This window comes from Pteropus alecto, unplaced genomic scaffold, assembly GCF_000325575.1.
Source record: "Pteropus alecto unplaced genomic scaffold, ASM32557v1 scaffold313, whole genome shotgun sequence".
NCBI classification, from domain to species: Eukaryota; Metazoa; Chordata; class Mammalia; order Chiroptera; family Pteropodidae; genus Pteropus; species Pteropus alecto.
The window spans coordinates 540,452-554,594 of NW_006434832.1; the positions used below are offsets into that span (position 1 = coordinate 540,452).

The 14,143-nt window shown below is 52.8% G+C and overlaps 1 protein-coding gene across 5 annotated transcripts in view; it reads right to left on the reverse strand.

Moving 5' to 3' along the window:
• Positions 1-857: 857 nt before the first annotated feature.
• UBTF (upstream binding transcription factor) overlaps positions 858-14,143 on the reverse strand; it is a 15,485-nt gene continuing 2,199 nt past the window's right edge. For 2 of the 5 annotated variants that reach the window (XM_025045622.1, XM_025045623.1), the window contains exons 2-21: positions 13,759-13,883; positions 12,082-12,257; positions 11,473-11,556; positions 11,220-11,375; positions 8,783-8,847; positions 8,384-8,504; positions 7,912-8,022; positions 7,440-7,573; positions 7,150-7,291; positions 6,853-6,894; positions 6,617-6,730; positions 6,360-6,515; positions 5,844-5,999; positions 5,633-5,764; positions 4,778-4,866; positions 4,464-4,653; positions 3,652-3,699; positions 3,482-3,553; positions 3,245-3,388; positions 858-3,159 (exon numbers count right to left, since the gene is read on the reverse strand). In XM_025045622.1, coding sequence (XP_024901390.1) covers positions 3,034-3,159; positions 3,245-3,388; positions 3,482-3,553; positions 3,652-3,699; positions 4,464-4,653; positions 4,778-4,866; positions 5,633-5,764; positions 5,844-5,999; positions 6,360-6,515; positions 6,617-6,730; positions 6,853-6,894; positions 7,150-7,291; positions 7,440-7,573; positions 7,912-8,022; positions 8,384-8,504; positions 8,783-8,847; positions 11,220-11,375; positions 11,473-11,556; positions 12,082-12,257; positions 13,759-13,816 — 2,316 coding nt within the window. In that variant the 5' untranslated portion in view covers positions 13,817-13,883 and the 3' untranslated portion in view covers positions 858-3,033. Of the gene's footprint in view, positions 3,160-3,244; positions 3,389-3,481; positions 3,554-3,651; positions 3,700-4,463; positions 4,654-4,777; positions 4,867-5,632; positions 5,765-5,843; positions 6,000-6,359; positions 6,516-6,616; positions 6,731-6,852; positions 6,895-7,149; positions 7,292-7,439; positions 7,574-7,911; positions 8,023-8,383; positions 8,505-8,782; positions 8,848-11,219; positions 11,376-11,472; positions 11,557-12,081; positions 12,258-13,758; positions 14,042-14,143 lie in introns of those variants that run through there. The other 3 variants (XM_025045624.1, XM_025045625.1, XM_006910117.2) reach the window with 3 other exon arrangements.

Consider the following 14,143-nt stretch of genomic DNA (forward strand, 5'->3'; position numbering starts at 1 on the left):
GAAAGAGTCGGCTGAAACCCCGTTTTCTAGATTGAATGATTGGATATTGGTGATCATTTGGGCCTTGAGGTATGAGATGCCTACACAGACATATATACAGGTCTGCAGCTTGGACGAGCACTCTCTGTAGATACCACCTTTTGGATTGCTTACCTATAGGTGATAATTGAAAGTTCACAGAATGACATGTACAGCTAGAAAAGAATGTGGAGGAGGAGCTGATGGCAGGAGAGTAGACCAAGAAGTCGAGACAGAAAAGTATCCATTGGATGTAATGATGAACACTGGTCATTCATGAAGGGCAATGAGCTCTTCAGAAGCTTGGCCAAGAATAGTAGAAAGGTTTGGTGTGGAGGGAGAGCTCTTCGACAGGGCCTGGGTGGTTCCAGGAACCCAGCCAAAGCCTGTGCAGGAAAGGCTATCTACCTTAACAGTAGAGAGCCAGTCATTGAGGCCCAGCCCACTTCCCATCTGAGGTCTGGGTGGAGTTAGGAAAGTCACTCCTCACCTGGGGTGAGGTTGAGGACTCAAGGTGGGAGGGTTACCCAGATCCCAATGATTAGCCCTTGCATGGCCAGCATAGTTCATCACCCCCAATTTCCCAAAACACTGTGAGAAAATGTTTTTTCTTCTCAGTCCTTAAGGGTCTGACAACCCAAGGTGAACAAACTGAATTGGGAAAAGTGCAAGGGCAATAGCATAGAACAACGTGAAGGTAGGTTGCCTATGGAACCTTCAAGAGGAAGATGATTCTAGAAAGAAGCAAACGAGCTGACTTCAAGGGTATTTCCACATTGAAAATGCAGGGTCACCCCTGGCCCCCCACTTTATTGATTCCAGTGACCAGACAGCAGTCATACTTGTTTTTCACTTTATTGTACAAAAAAGGGGAAAACAAAACTTCCACAGTTGGCCTTAAGCTTAGGCAGACACCTTTAAGCCACTCCCTCCCACCTCCCATGATACAAATTCAAGTTGTGGTTGTTGTTGAAACCTACAAAAACACTCCTTAAATATTAGAAAAAGGGGGCGGGGGAGTGGGTATCCTCCCACCCCAGCCATCCCATCCCAGTGCCAAAATGCACTCAAGAGTGACCTCTTACAGCACCAACACCCCACCCCCACAGCCCTGTTTGTACTGTAAGAATTTTTCAATTTTTAAAACGGGAAAATAAAAGTGCCCCATCGAAAGTTGTTTTTAAATGAAAACACATTTCACTAAAACACAACAGCACAGGGGCATTAGAACAGGGAATGGGTTTCTTTCCAGGGGCTCTCAGGAAGAAATAGAACCTATGAACCCCTGTGCCTAATTCCAGGATCAGGACAAAGGAAGAGGAGTGGGGATGGAACTGGGGAGTGTTCTTCCCTAGCTCCCCCCACCCCCAGCACCATGTCCAAGGCAAAGCAAATTGTCTGCCTTCCTTAGGGAGTGGGACCCACTTTTCCCACTCCACCTCCTAGGTGGAATTTCCACTCTTCCCTCATCCCTTGGCTTTCATTCAGAGGGAGAAGGTGGAAAAGCACAGAGCCTCAATGAAATAGGTCACGGACATGATTGCAAAAAGAGGAAAAAAAAAAAAAAGCCAAAATTTAATTAAAAAAAAATTAAATCCACAGACAGGTGGCTTGGCTTATTGAGTCTAGGAATCAGGGTACCAAAAATTTGGGGGTGGCTGGGAAGGGTTAGAGGGACAGCTGCAAAGCAGCTTTTAAAGACCTCTTTCCCCAGCTGTGGGTTGGGGAAGGGGTGGCGAGAAGGGAGCAGACCTGAGAAATCAAAGGAAATGGGCATGGGGAGCTGGAGGATATGGGGTAAAGGCAAGAGGGATGCTAAGTTAAGAGCTAGCAACACATCTCTTGAAGCCAAAGTTCTGAGCCTAGAGTGGCTAGGCAACCCCTCAGATAAGCTGGGGAAGCCTTTCCCAGCAAATAAAAGCTTTAAGGTTCACCTAGTCTGTCCCCCTCCCCGCAATACTGCCGGATATTGGAGACCCGCAGCAGCTGAGTCACATGGCCCTGGCAGAGGGAAGCCAGTATAGGAAGCATCAGAGTGGCTTCAGTACACTCTCCCCAAACTGAATCAGAGATTAGGCAAAGCAGATGTGGAGAAAGGGACCGCCCCAGCCTGTTCCCAACAGGATCAATGTCTCCCTGGCCCTCACCAACCCTTTTACCAGATTCACACTGACGTGGGCTCCCCCTTCTCTCATATACACACACACACACATACACATGTGCCTTTGCACACATCCACAGGTGCACCCATGCTATGTACAGGACACACACATACACACACACACACACACACACACAATTTTCCATACATACCAGGTTTTAAAAAATTCCCAAACCTACCCCTAAACCCTCCCTCTCCCAGAAATGACAACAGAGACGGCAGCCGATATCGGTAGGAAACGTCTCGTTGACAGCTCAGAGCTTAAAAAAAAAATATATACACATATATAAAAAACACTTCTGCCCCTCCCCCCATGACTGGGTCCAGGCAGTTCCTTCCTGCAGGGGGCAGGGGAGAGGTCTATGGGGCAGCGCCTGTTTTCTCATAGGCACCCATCCTCCTCTCCCCAGGTTCCCTGCCTCCAGTTCCAATGTAGGGGTCCAGGTGGCAAGCCTCTCTGGGAAGGCAGGGGTCCTCCCCAAGCTTCCACCCTCCCTTGGGTTGGGCTGCAGGTGTAGCGGGCCTCACTGAACTCTTTGGGAACCCCCCCACCCCACTCCCAGGTCCATTGTCCATGCCAGAACCGCAAGTGCAGAGGGGTGGGCTGGGCCGGTCCAGTGGTGGCTCAGTCTGATGGTTGCTCCCTGGAGGGCCCCCAGGGCTGATGTCTCTGAGGCTGCAGAGTCCTGGCCTGAGCTCCTCCAGCCCCTCCCCCACCATATTGTTTAAAAAAAAAAGAAAGAAAAATTGGAGGAGGTGGGGAGTGGGGTGGGTGGGTCATGGGCAGGGGACAGAACAAGGGGGAGAAACAAAGGTGGTCAGTTGGGGAGGGGAGCCCCGGGTGGGGCCCAGCCTCAGTTGGAGTCAGAGTCTGAGGAGTCCCCTGAGGAGGAAGAGCTGGAGCTGCTGGCCTCGGACTCATTGTCTTCATCCTCATCCTCATCATCATCCTCATCATCATCCTCATCGTCATCCTCATTCTGAGGGGACAAGGAACATGCTGTCACCAGGTGGCTGTTCTGGCAGGGCCCCACCCTACCCCTGCCACTGTGCCCATCAACCCACCTCATCCCCGTCCTCGCTCTCATCCTCGCTGCTAGACTCAGAGGAGTCCCCGCCATCCTCAGAGGAGTCTCCATTCTCATCATCTTCTTCCTCTTCATCCTCGTCATCATCATCCTCATCCTCGTCATCCTCCTCCTCAGACTCCTGGGAGGGATGGGGGTGCATCAGTGGTCTTTGCCACACCACTCTAGGCACCATGGACACACCTCCCGCCTCCATCTGGGAGGGGCTCCTTACCGACTTGGACTGCAGGGTAGTCCGGCTGGACTTGGGGTTTGGGCCTCGCAGCTTAGTCATGCTCTTACGTTTCTGTATGGAGATGCAGACAAAGAGAGCAGCCATGAGTTCCGGACCCCCTCCCCTCAAATCACCCCCTTACCCCAGTGCTGCCCCGCTCCCAGACTCACATTGGAGATATATTCTTTATATGCTGCTCGGTCCTGGGGAGACAGACTCTGGAGGAGACAGAGAAGGGAGTGAGGGCTGGAACATTACCCAAACTACTGCGAACCAAGTGCCAGGCAGTGGGACAAGCATTTACCACCACCCATCATTATCCCTCCCAGCTTCCCCATACCTTGCATCTCTACAGAGAACCCCTGGGATCTGAGAACCCAACTTCAGTATTCCTGCTTGAAATGCCCTGAATCCTTTTCTAGACAATCTGTCCTAAGATTGTTGGTTTTCATGTCCTTCCTATTCTACTCAAATGGAGGCTCTACAGTCAGGGCCTTCCTCAACTTGGAGAAGCTCCCCAATTGCTCCCCCGTAACCTGGCTTCATCACTCCCACCCCAACAGCAAGCCTAGAGCCACTGAAGAGGCAGTCTGGGGCTCGTCAAACTTCTGGAACACCTATACCTTGCTATTTCCCTGGGTCCTTGGCCAACCTGCCTGGGTGGTTAGGGAGAACATAAATGACTCTCTCTACTTTACAGATCTGGCTGCTCAACCAAGACACAGGGGGAACTCAGACCAGGGGGCCAAGCTACAATCTAGGAGAAGTCCTCTGGTCCCAGCCAAGAGGAAAAGGCAGTCTGATTTGGATTTTTTTACTTACTAGCTGAGTGACCTTGGGTAAGTTACTTAACTTCTCAGAGATTTGGTTTCCTTATCTTTGATGGTAATCACTACTTATAGGACTGCTGGGCACTGAATAAAATGAATGCAGATCAGCCAGCATGATGCCACCCTCTTCCAAGGGTCCCCTGCCCTCTCACCTTGACCCAGAGGTCGAGGTGCACTTTGTATTGCTTTTGCTGCTCCTCTGCCAACTTTTTGTAGTGCTCTTTCTGGCTCTGAGAGATGCGCTGCCAGCGGCTGCCAATCTCTACCATGCGTTCCTTCAGCGGCAGGTGGTTCAGCTCCCCGTTGGACAGCAGCTCCTGGGAGAACTTCTGGTAACCGTTCCTGGGAAGTACGGGTGGTGTCAGGATACAAACCAAGTCAGGATACAAACCCAGTGTCAGGATACAAACCAAGCAGCCCTTGAAGGCTTGACCCTCCCCACCTACAGGGTGGGCTCCAAACTCACATGGGAGGCTTCTTGGGTTCTCCCTGGAACTTCATCTTCTTGGATGAGTTTGCAGCAGCCGGAGGTGCCCGCATCTCACTCAGCTCTCTCTGTAGGGAACATTTTAAGATTATCAACTTTATGGTCTTTACTAATCAAACTATTTGTGCTGTTTAAACAATTAAATAATGAAAATAACACTATTTCTCTTTGCTTAGAAACAAAAGAATCAAAGGAAAGGCATTTCAAAGCATCACAATCAGTGAAGGAAAAATCACAACCAGTAATTATACAATGTTCTAGGATTTGAAAGAATCATAGACATGTTAAAAAAAGGCAATTAAATATAGAAGAAGATGAAATAAGTACCATACCACATGACAAGTGACACAAGAAACATGCATTTTACTCCCAAACACTATAAATAATTGACAGCTCCTATCACTGTAATTAACTGATTTAAGTAATACTTGAAAGAAATATATTACCACATTTCTCACCCACCAACACATTCCTACCTCCTGCCCCATGCCAGCAGTGTCTCAGCTGGCTCTCCTTTTATGTGTCTGGGAGGGGAAACTGAGGCACATTCAGGGAACTTCTTAAAAACTCACGCCTGTGTCAGGCACTGCCATTTGAAAGTGCTTTCATAATTGCACTCATGTGACCTGCATCGTCATATTCATTTTACTGATGCGTGACTGAGGCTCAAACAAGGAAGTTAACTTGTTCCAGGTCCTACACCAAGGCTGGGACTTTGGGCTCCAAGCCCCACGCAGTGAGGAAAGTTGCACACCCAAAACTCCTCTAAGTTTTAGGTGGAGGCAGGTGGCCCCAGCTCCATCCCACCCTATTAACCAGCAGCCCCCTTCCCACCTCATATCGCTTTTGGTCTTCTGCCGCCTTCTTAATCCACATCAGTTTCTCCTTCTTCTCCATGTTGTTCCAGGTCATCTCCATGGCTTTCAAGGCCTTCACCCGGTCATTCTGGGACAGACAGGGAGTCAGCTGTGGGAGGTGTCACCTAGGGCTGGAGGAGGCCTGCGTGGGCAGGCTACAGAACAACCACTTTCCCACTCCCCACTACCTTGAAGCGAGCCAGGTAGTCGCCAATGACACTCTGTTGCCAGATCTCCTCTGCTCTCTTGGGTGACTCGGGCAGTTTGCCCCGTTCCTCGCGCTCTCCGCCAGGCTTCCTTTCCGACTGGGCCTTCAGCGCAGCCTCCCGAGCCTTGTATTTGGCCTGCAAAGGGACGGCAGGAGGCGTGAGTCTTCCAGCCACCCCCAGGGGGCGCGCGTTCCCCATTCAGCAGAGGGTTCCCCTACCACTGCAGAAAGGGAGGGACAAGCAGAGGCGTGGGCTGGTGCAGATGTCTCCAGCCTGGGGCTCAGTCCCGCCCACCAGCGCTGCTCCCCAGGGAGCCAACAGTCCTCAGCTGACAGCTTCCCGCCTTCCGGCTTGCTGGGTTCCCAGCCCCACCATCTGAGCCCAGGCACACGTGTGGCTCACACAGGGCAGGGGTGAGGAAGTACAGCCAGCCTCTAGGGGAAAAGCAGCCCACGCTCAGCCATTCCAACGCCCCTCGAGTCTGGCCAGCCTGACCTTCTTTTTCTCCGATAAGTCGTTCCACATGCGGGCCAGCAGGCGGGTCAGCTCGCTCTCTGAGAGCTCTGGCCGTTCCTCTTGCAGCTGCCGCCGCTTCTCCTCAGAGAAGATAAACATGGCCGACACGGGCCTCTTGGGCTTCTCTGAGCCACCCTGGAGATGCCCGAAGAGGGTCGGGGTCCATGGGGTGTTGACAGGGAGCCGTCTTTCCCCACCCCAACCCCCCACCCCGCTCAGTGGTGCCCTCTGCCCACCTTGCCCCCTTCCTGGGAGGGCTTCTTGGAGGCTGGGCTGGTTGCTTGCTTCTTATTGATGTTCAGCATCTTCTCCTCTCCCAACACCCGCTGCTGCTCCTCCTCAGGCAGGCTCTGGTCCCGGGAGAAGAGGGAGCATGGGGTTGTGTGCCTAATTTAGTCTGCTCCCAGGCTGTCCTGAGGGCCTTGCCCACCAATCCTTAGGCTTCTCCCTGGCCCCTGTCTCATCCACTCACCTCCAGAAAACGGAGCAGTTCCACCTCATAATCCTTCTTTTTCTGGGAAAGGAAGGGGAGTCAGGGTTAGTCTGGGGGCAGGCTTATTGGAGACCTTCCAGTGCTCAGGGGACAGGAGCCCTCAGCAAGCTATCCAGAGCCTGGATGGGGCCTTTTCTCCCTCTGTAGATGGTAAACATGAGGCTTGACACTATCTGTTGATCTGCCCAGATGCTAAACCCAGCAAAAGTTTGAAACAGGTGCACAAGGGTCTCCAGGAATTCTCCATCTCCAAGGGTGGTTCCCACCACAGCTCACCTGGTCACACTTCTTGTGGTAGGCATCCTTCTCCTTCTGGGAGAGCAGCTTCCACTGCTGGCTGCATAGCACCATGCGCTCTGTGCTGGGCACATCCTTCATGTTGGCCATCAGCTCTGCACAGTACAGCGAGTAGCTGTTCCTATCAGAACCGCAGCAAGGGAGGAGCATCCCCGTGAGCAACAGGGTGGCCCAGGAAAGCAGGTCTCCTCACTTCCAGAGCCTGAGCCTTAGCCTGAACCTAGCTGTCCACTTGCCCACTCACCCCCCAACCCCAGGGCAGTGCTCACGGAGGTGGCTTGGTGGGTCGCCCATCAAACTTGTCCTTGAGCTGGCGTTCGGCCTTGGTGAGGGTGGACTTGGTGATGCCCTCCTCACTGATGTTCAGCTCAGGGTGCTTCTGGATATAGTCACGCATAATCTCCTGCAGAGTGAGGTGGGGGGGATGGAGGGCAACGGGGTGTGGGGTTAGCTGGGGCTGGGTAGGGGGGAGAGCCGCTGGGGAGGGAAGGCAGGGAGCAAAGCTGGGGGGTGGCCGTGTGTCTGCTGTGTCACACGAAGTGGTGCCCTGCCCTGCCCTAGCCTGAGATCTCATGGGGGGGGAGTGGGTGGAGAAGGTAGGGGCAGAGGTGAGGGGCCCAGAAGGCCCCTCCCTCAATGGAGGGGTGGGGAATGACTGCCTCCCGCGGAGTGCGGAGGCCAGAGTCAGAGGGCAGAGGCTCGTGAAGAGCCGGATGGGGAGGAGCGCAGCGGAAGCCTAACCTCGTACTCCTTCCGCTGCTCCAGGGCCTTATGAATCCATTTCAGCCTCTTTTTGTCCGAGAGCTGAGACCACTGCTTCCCCAGGGAGTCCTTCACCTCCTTCGTAGTGGCCTGCAAACCAAAAGCCGTCAGACACACACAGGCAGCCAGGGGCAGGAGGAAGGGAGGGGGTAGGGGGCACAGAGGCCCCCGCCCCCTCAGGCCACAGGAGGTCACAGGAGTGTCCCCCACAGGCCAGGAGGGGAAGGCGGAGAGGCGGGGGTCCCGCCTGGGTGCAAAGGGACAGGCTCACACATACACGCAGACACGCACACGTTCGCACGCCAGCTGGCCCAGGCCCTGTCCATGCAGCCCACCCCTGGGGAGGGGCCTCCTCTCCTGCTCCCCTGCACCCTGCCCAGCCGACCTGGCGCGGCTCCCCCCTTGCCACCACCGCGTACCCTCTGCCCCCACCCCTTGGCCGGACACTCACATCTGGCCGCACTTTGAGATACACTTTCTTCTCGTGGGTATACCACAGCTGCTGGGGGGTTTTGGGCTTCTCGGGGATGTCCGACTTCTTGGCATTCTGGATTAGGTCAGGGTGATCCTCCCTAGCCAGGGCATGGGGAGCAACAATCAGCGGGTGGAGGGAGATTCTGCCAGGGCAGACTGAACTAGCTGCCCCACCCACCAAGGCTCCTAGGTCTGTCATCTGGGGACTAGTAGGACAGTGGCTGCCTGTCCTTGCCCTTGAGCATGACCCACTAGGGTCCATATGTGACCCATCCATCTTCCATGCCTCATGGATGGCAAGCTCAAGGATCTGGTCAGTGTTACCCTATCCTACCACACCCAAGCCCTGTGGCCGTCCTCGGTTCCGCTGCCTTACCTGAATCGGGCCAGGTTTCGCTCGAACTCCTGTTTCTCCCTCTGGAAGTCCTGAATATATTTCATCTAGGGGGAGGAGGGGACGGGGTCATCCACAACCCAAGGCCTGAGCTACAAAAGCCATCAAGTCCTCCTTGCTAGCTATTTTGCCTTCCAGTTGGTGATATGGATGAATGGAGAATGGCATGAATGGGCAGAGGATGCTGGCCTGCCTTCCAGTGGGTTGGCGGGGGAGAACTCAACAGGAACCCAGACTAGTGGGAGATACAGGGGCCTCCTAGAACACATCACACATCCCATTCCCTTTGCAAGGGAAGAGTCCCAGAGAGGGCACATGGCATTACCCAGTCAAAGAGTAAGCAGTGACAGGGCTGGGACATCCCTAAACCTATTCCTCCACCTTTCCCCCAAATCTCAAAACCCACAACGAGGAATGAGGAGAAGGTGCAGATCTTGCCTCTGACGTGCCCCCATCCTATGTCTGTGGCAGCTGATATTGGTCTGCCCCACCAGAGGTGGCCCAGAGGGCCAGGGCAGGCTGAGTCCTGCTTCCAAGGCATGAGAGGAGAATGTGTTGAAGGAAACCCAGAATGAATTCTCACAATGCAAATCACATCCTAATAGATCTGTCTCCTAAATTTGGATGTTTTCCCCCATCCACCACCTCTGGGTCCTTAGCTGTCCTTCACAATTCTGACACCATTCTCTTTCCTTCCTCAGCCATTGCTCCTCCTCTGCCACTGGCTTCCATGCCTTCTCCTCCACCTCATCAGCCCGGTCCTCCCTTCCCACCACTGCCTGACTCCTCCATCTATCTTTCTTGTCTCTCCACACTCTTCACTCTATTTCCTTTCCAGTTGGTCTCTTTCTCATCTACCTCTTGTCCTGGTTCCCACTCAGTGTCCATCTCTTTTCTAACCCCCTTTACCCAGATTCACAAGTCAGTACTGGGAGGGCCCAGGGGCTCATGGTGATTAAACCCAACCCCTGCGTTTCACACAAGAGGCACCAGGTGCAGAGAGAGAGGCAGCTTCGCTTTCCTCTGAGGCTCCTGCGGAAAACCGGGAGCAGAGCTCAGCCTGCTGTCCCAATCTCAGCCCTGCTTACACACAACAGCTGCTTTTCAAGCTGGAAGGCACCACACAGATCATGGTCAGCCTCCACACCTCAGATAAGAGCAGACTCAGAGAAGTAAAGTGACTTACCCAAGGTCACACACACAGCAATTCAGTGGGAGCCAGAAGAGGCCCAAGTCTCATGTACCCAAGGCCAGCACCCTGTCCATTCTACCACATAGTTTCTTCTGTCTCTCCCTGGTCCTCAGACTCTCTGCCTCTCCCTCCCATCCTGTCTGAGAGACTGGGTGCTGTGTGTATAGGCAGCTCTGCAATATCCCCCTATCAGGTCAATAATAGCTCCAGCAATTCTTGCTCCTGCTTGACTTGGGCAGCGGTGGCAGACAGCTGGTTTTATCCAGCCAAGTTCGCTCCTTTTTTGGGTCCAGAACCAAGAGCATGGGAGCCTGCAGCCAGGGCGCACAAACCAGGCAAAGGGATATTCACAGTGGGGAGGCCAGCACCACCACTTAAGAGCTGGCCGTGGACAACTCTGTTGTCTTGTTTCTCCTGCTGCCCCTCACCACTTCTCCCTCTGGCTCCATCTCACTGTCTAGCATCTCTTCTTTGTGTCTATCTCTTTCTCCACTCCATCTCACTAGTGGGGGCTGCAGACTCCTCCAGTGCTTTGCTGCCTATCTCTGCGAGGGACGGCTTGAGCTCATCATGTTCAACTGTGTCTACCTCTGCCTGGGAGACTGGGGCAACTTCTGCTCAAGGTCAACAGCTTCATGTGGTCTTCACAAGGCCACAAGGGACAATGTGTGTCCTTGGGCAAACATGTGTGCATGGGAAGGGAAGCCCGTCTAACATGGGAAGTAGCAGTGAGAAGAACACTAGTTAAGGAGCACTAAACCCAAGTCGTGCTCTAGCATCATTGTGTGACCTGGGACATGATATTCTCCTGCACCCCAGTTCCTTACCCACAAAATCAGGATAATTTGTCCTCCTGGGGTTGCTTTTATGAGGATGCTGCATCAAGTGAGACCATATTGGAGAGTTCTGCTGTGCAGGCCTGACAGTGAGGATGGGTGCGTGGGAGCAGAGCTACATGAAAAAGCCCTGTGGACTGTGGCTGGTCTGAGTGTTTACCCCAGCCTAGGTTACATCTACGACAGTGCCTGTACCTGATAGTGTGTGGGCCTGGGAAGGGGTGATCAGGTGTGGCTGCCCAAGACCCTACTCTGCTCTGCTGACCTGCCCACATCCTTGATGCCAAGTCCCTCTCTCTAAGCCCCACACCTGGCCCCCAACAGCTGATCTACACCACACCAGCTGCTCCCAGCCTTTCCTTTCTCCCCACCTTAGCCCCCCTCCCCCCACCTTCTTCTTCTCCGGCAGCTCCTTGTATTTCTTGGACAGGATCTTGGTCAGGTCCAGGTTGCTCATCTCAGGGTGGAGTTTAGCATACTTGGCCCGCTTCTCCATGAAGAAGCGGAAATAAGGGGTCAGGGGCTTCTTTGGGAAGTCCGGGTGTTTCTGGAAGGAGGGACAGGACACACTGAAGGTCAGACACCAATCCATTCTTTGGACACTTCCTCTCTTATTCTCTGTGTTCTTCCTCCTGGAAACTCACCTTGAGTTTTTTGCCTTTGTAAGGATTTTTAACATGTTCCTGAGCATCAAGGATCAATTCTGTCAATGTACGGAACTTCCTTACCTGGAAGAAGAAGGGAGATGAGTGGAAGTTCAGAAGAGGGAACACTACGCAGTAGCATACTCCATTTCTTAACAGGTCTTCTCTACTTTCCACTAGACTGGATTTATCAAAAGAGGGGCAGAGGCCAACAGCCACACAACTCAGGCAGCCCCTGACATCAGGCACTGGCCCATGCCTACTACAGAGGCTCATGCAGTCAATATACACCAAAGGACAGAAGTAAGGTGACCACCTGACCCCGATGTGGCTGTCCATGCCAGCACCTTGGAACAGCTCAGGTGACAAAAACAAGATGATAAGTATTCAAGGCCATACTGCTAGAAAGTGGCAGAGCTGAGAACTCTAGGCCCGTGCTGTCAACCGTGCCACCTCCCAAAATGCACAGGGGCAACCACATGAGCACCTCCCCTGGTCTTTTTTCTTCCTGTTTATTGACTTGTGTTTCATCTCCCCCACTAGAAAGACTGAGGCAGGGGTCCGTATAGATATGCGTTGGTATGTCAGGAAGGGGGGGTATCAGATTACCTCATTAGAAATCTCTACCCATTTGAGCTTGCACATGTCTCCAGAAAAGTCTTTAAATGCTACTTTTTCCCAGTCCATATGTGACTCAGTGGTTTTGAACTTGGAGCTGTCATTGGATGGAAGGTTGTTCTTCATGCATTCTAGCAAAGTCAGCATGTCTTCCTGGGACCAGCGGTCTGGGTAGAGGTAAGAAAGGCGATCATGCCTGGCTCATGCTATCCTCCCATCTGTCCCCCAGTCCTTAAGCGTCCGACTCTTCCTCCCCAAAGCATCCCAGTCCCTGGTTACTTCCCATCTGAAGACACAGACAAAACACGGCCTAGCCCTAAGGAAAAATTGTGGCCATATGGCCTAGAGCAGGGACTCTAGTCCTGACAGCATCACACTTAGAAAGCCATATGTGAACTCAAACCTGGCTTGCTCCAAACCTGTTACCATTCTTAACATGCCAGGCTGCCACAAGGTACTATTTATTGTAGAAAGGGGAGGAAATGAAGCTACCATGATTTAGAACCCTGTGAGAAAACAGCTAGCTTATCAGAGAGGGGGGCCGGGAAGCAAGGAGGCAACATTTCTAAGTGAGTCACCAAGTTCACACCAAGTTCCAGGTGGATACCCTAAGTGTTCTACGACTGAGGATGGGGTGTGGATGGTAAGGAGAACTCATTCAGATGTTCTTCTCCAGCGCAGCTAGAAACTAACATTAGAGACATGGGTATTCCATCATATCCCTCCCTCTCGGCCTCTCAAAAAAGACCAAAGGAAGATTTGCGGCAAGTAAGAAAAATAGAATGGAAATGGTTCTTCCATTTCCATAAAGAGCAACTGTAGGGCAAGGCAGGCAGGCAAAGGCTCTCAGGGTCCTGCTCGAGGTAGAACTGCCAGAATTGTGAGTTGTTTTCTCAGCCTAACTCCCCATGCAGGCAATAAAGGGGGTCTGGACTAGCTATTTCCAACCCCTGATATGTAGTTCCAGTGAGATCTCTCTGGAGGGTGCCTACCCTGGAAGGTGAGCTGGGACAACAGCTATCCCAAGAAAGGAGTGAAAAAGACTCATTTGCATTTACATCTGGTAACCTGGGCCAGGGTTTCTGTAGGGCCGGTCACTAAACTCATAATCCTTTTTCCTCTTAGGGTCCCACAGGCAGCACCAGGTGCTCAGCTTCATCTTATCCCCTACTTCCATACACACTGGATTCCTACTGGGTAGGGTAGGGTCTAGTTAGTACATAACTTCCTTGGCTTGGGGTCTCAAACTACCAAAACACCCTTTCTCTCTATCTCACCAAAACCCTTGTCCTCTTAACAACAACAAAAAACCCTGAAAATCCTTCCCAACTTCTTTCTTCTCCTTCCTCATCCTTCTTCCCATTCCATGACACTGGAGGAAGACACACTCTGGGATGACTGGGAATCCCAGAACGAATGTCTGCAGAGGCCTCTTCCTCCCTCTTCTTAACATGGGGGGAATGGAGTGTGAAAAATACAAGGCATAATAATTTGGATTTAGTCAAACCCCCAGTGTGAAGGATGCCTGACTCTTATAGACACCCTCCCCTCATCTCAATTCAGAGAATGCAGACTGGAGAAACCCTTTAGAAGGGGAATGGGCCTTGAAGACAGACATGTAAGAAAAGAGGATTTAAGTTAAAGAAGGCTGAGGGTAGGGGTTCCTACCTTGGCCTTTGGGGGCGGCCATTTCCAGGTCTGTGGGACAGTCGGCTTCTCCGTTCATTCTCCAGTCCTCCAGCCACCTCCTTGGTCGCGCTGGCCGGGCAACCCGGGTTCAAAGCCACCTCACCCTTTAGAAGAGATACCAGTCTCTACTTAGGCGAGCAAAGAGATGAGGGACTTTCTATTCCTCCCTCCCCCAGAGGGGAGGGAGGCATAAGTCCCCACTCTCAGAGAAACCCAGCTAGGACCCTAATACACTAAGTGGGTGGGTGGGTGTGGGAATGCGCCCCTCCTCTTCCTCCTAACCCCCTCCCCCAGCCCCTTCAGCCCCGCGGCGGGCGCCCTCCCCTGCCCACGCGAGAGACTGCTCCCAGCTCCCGCGTGCAGC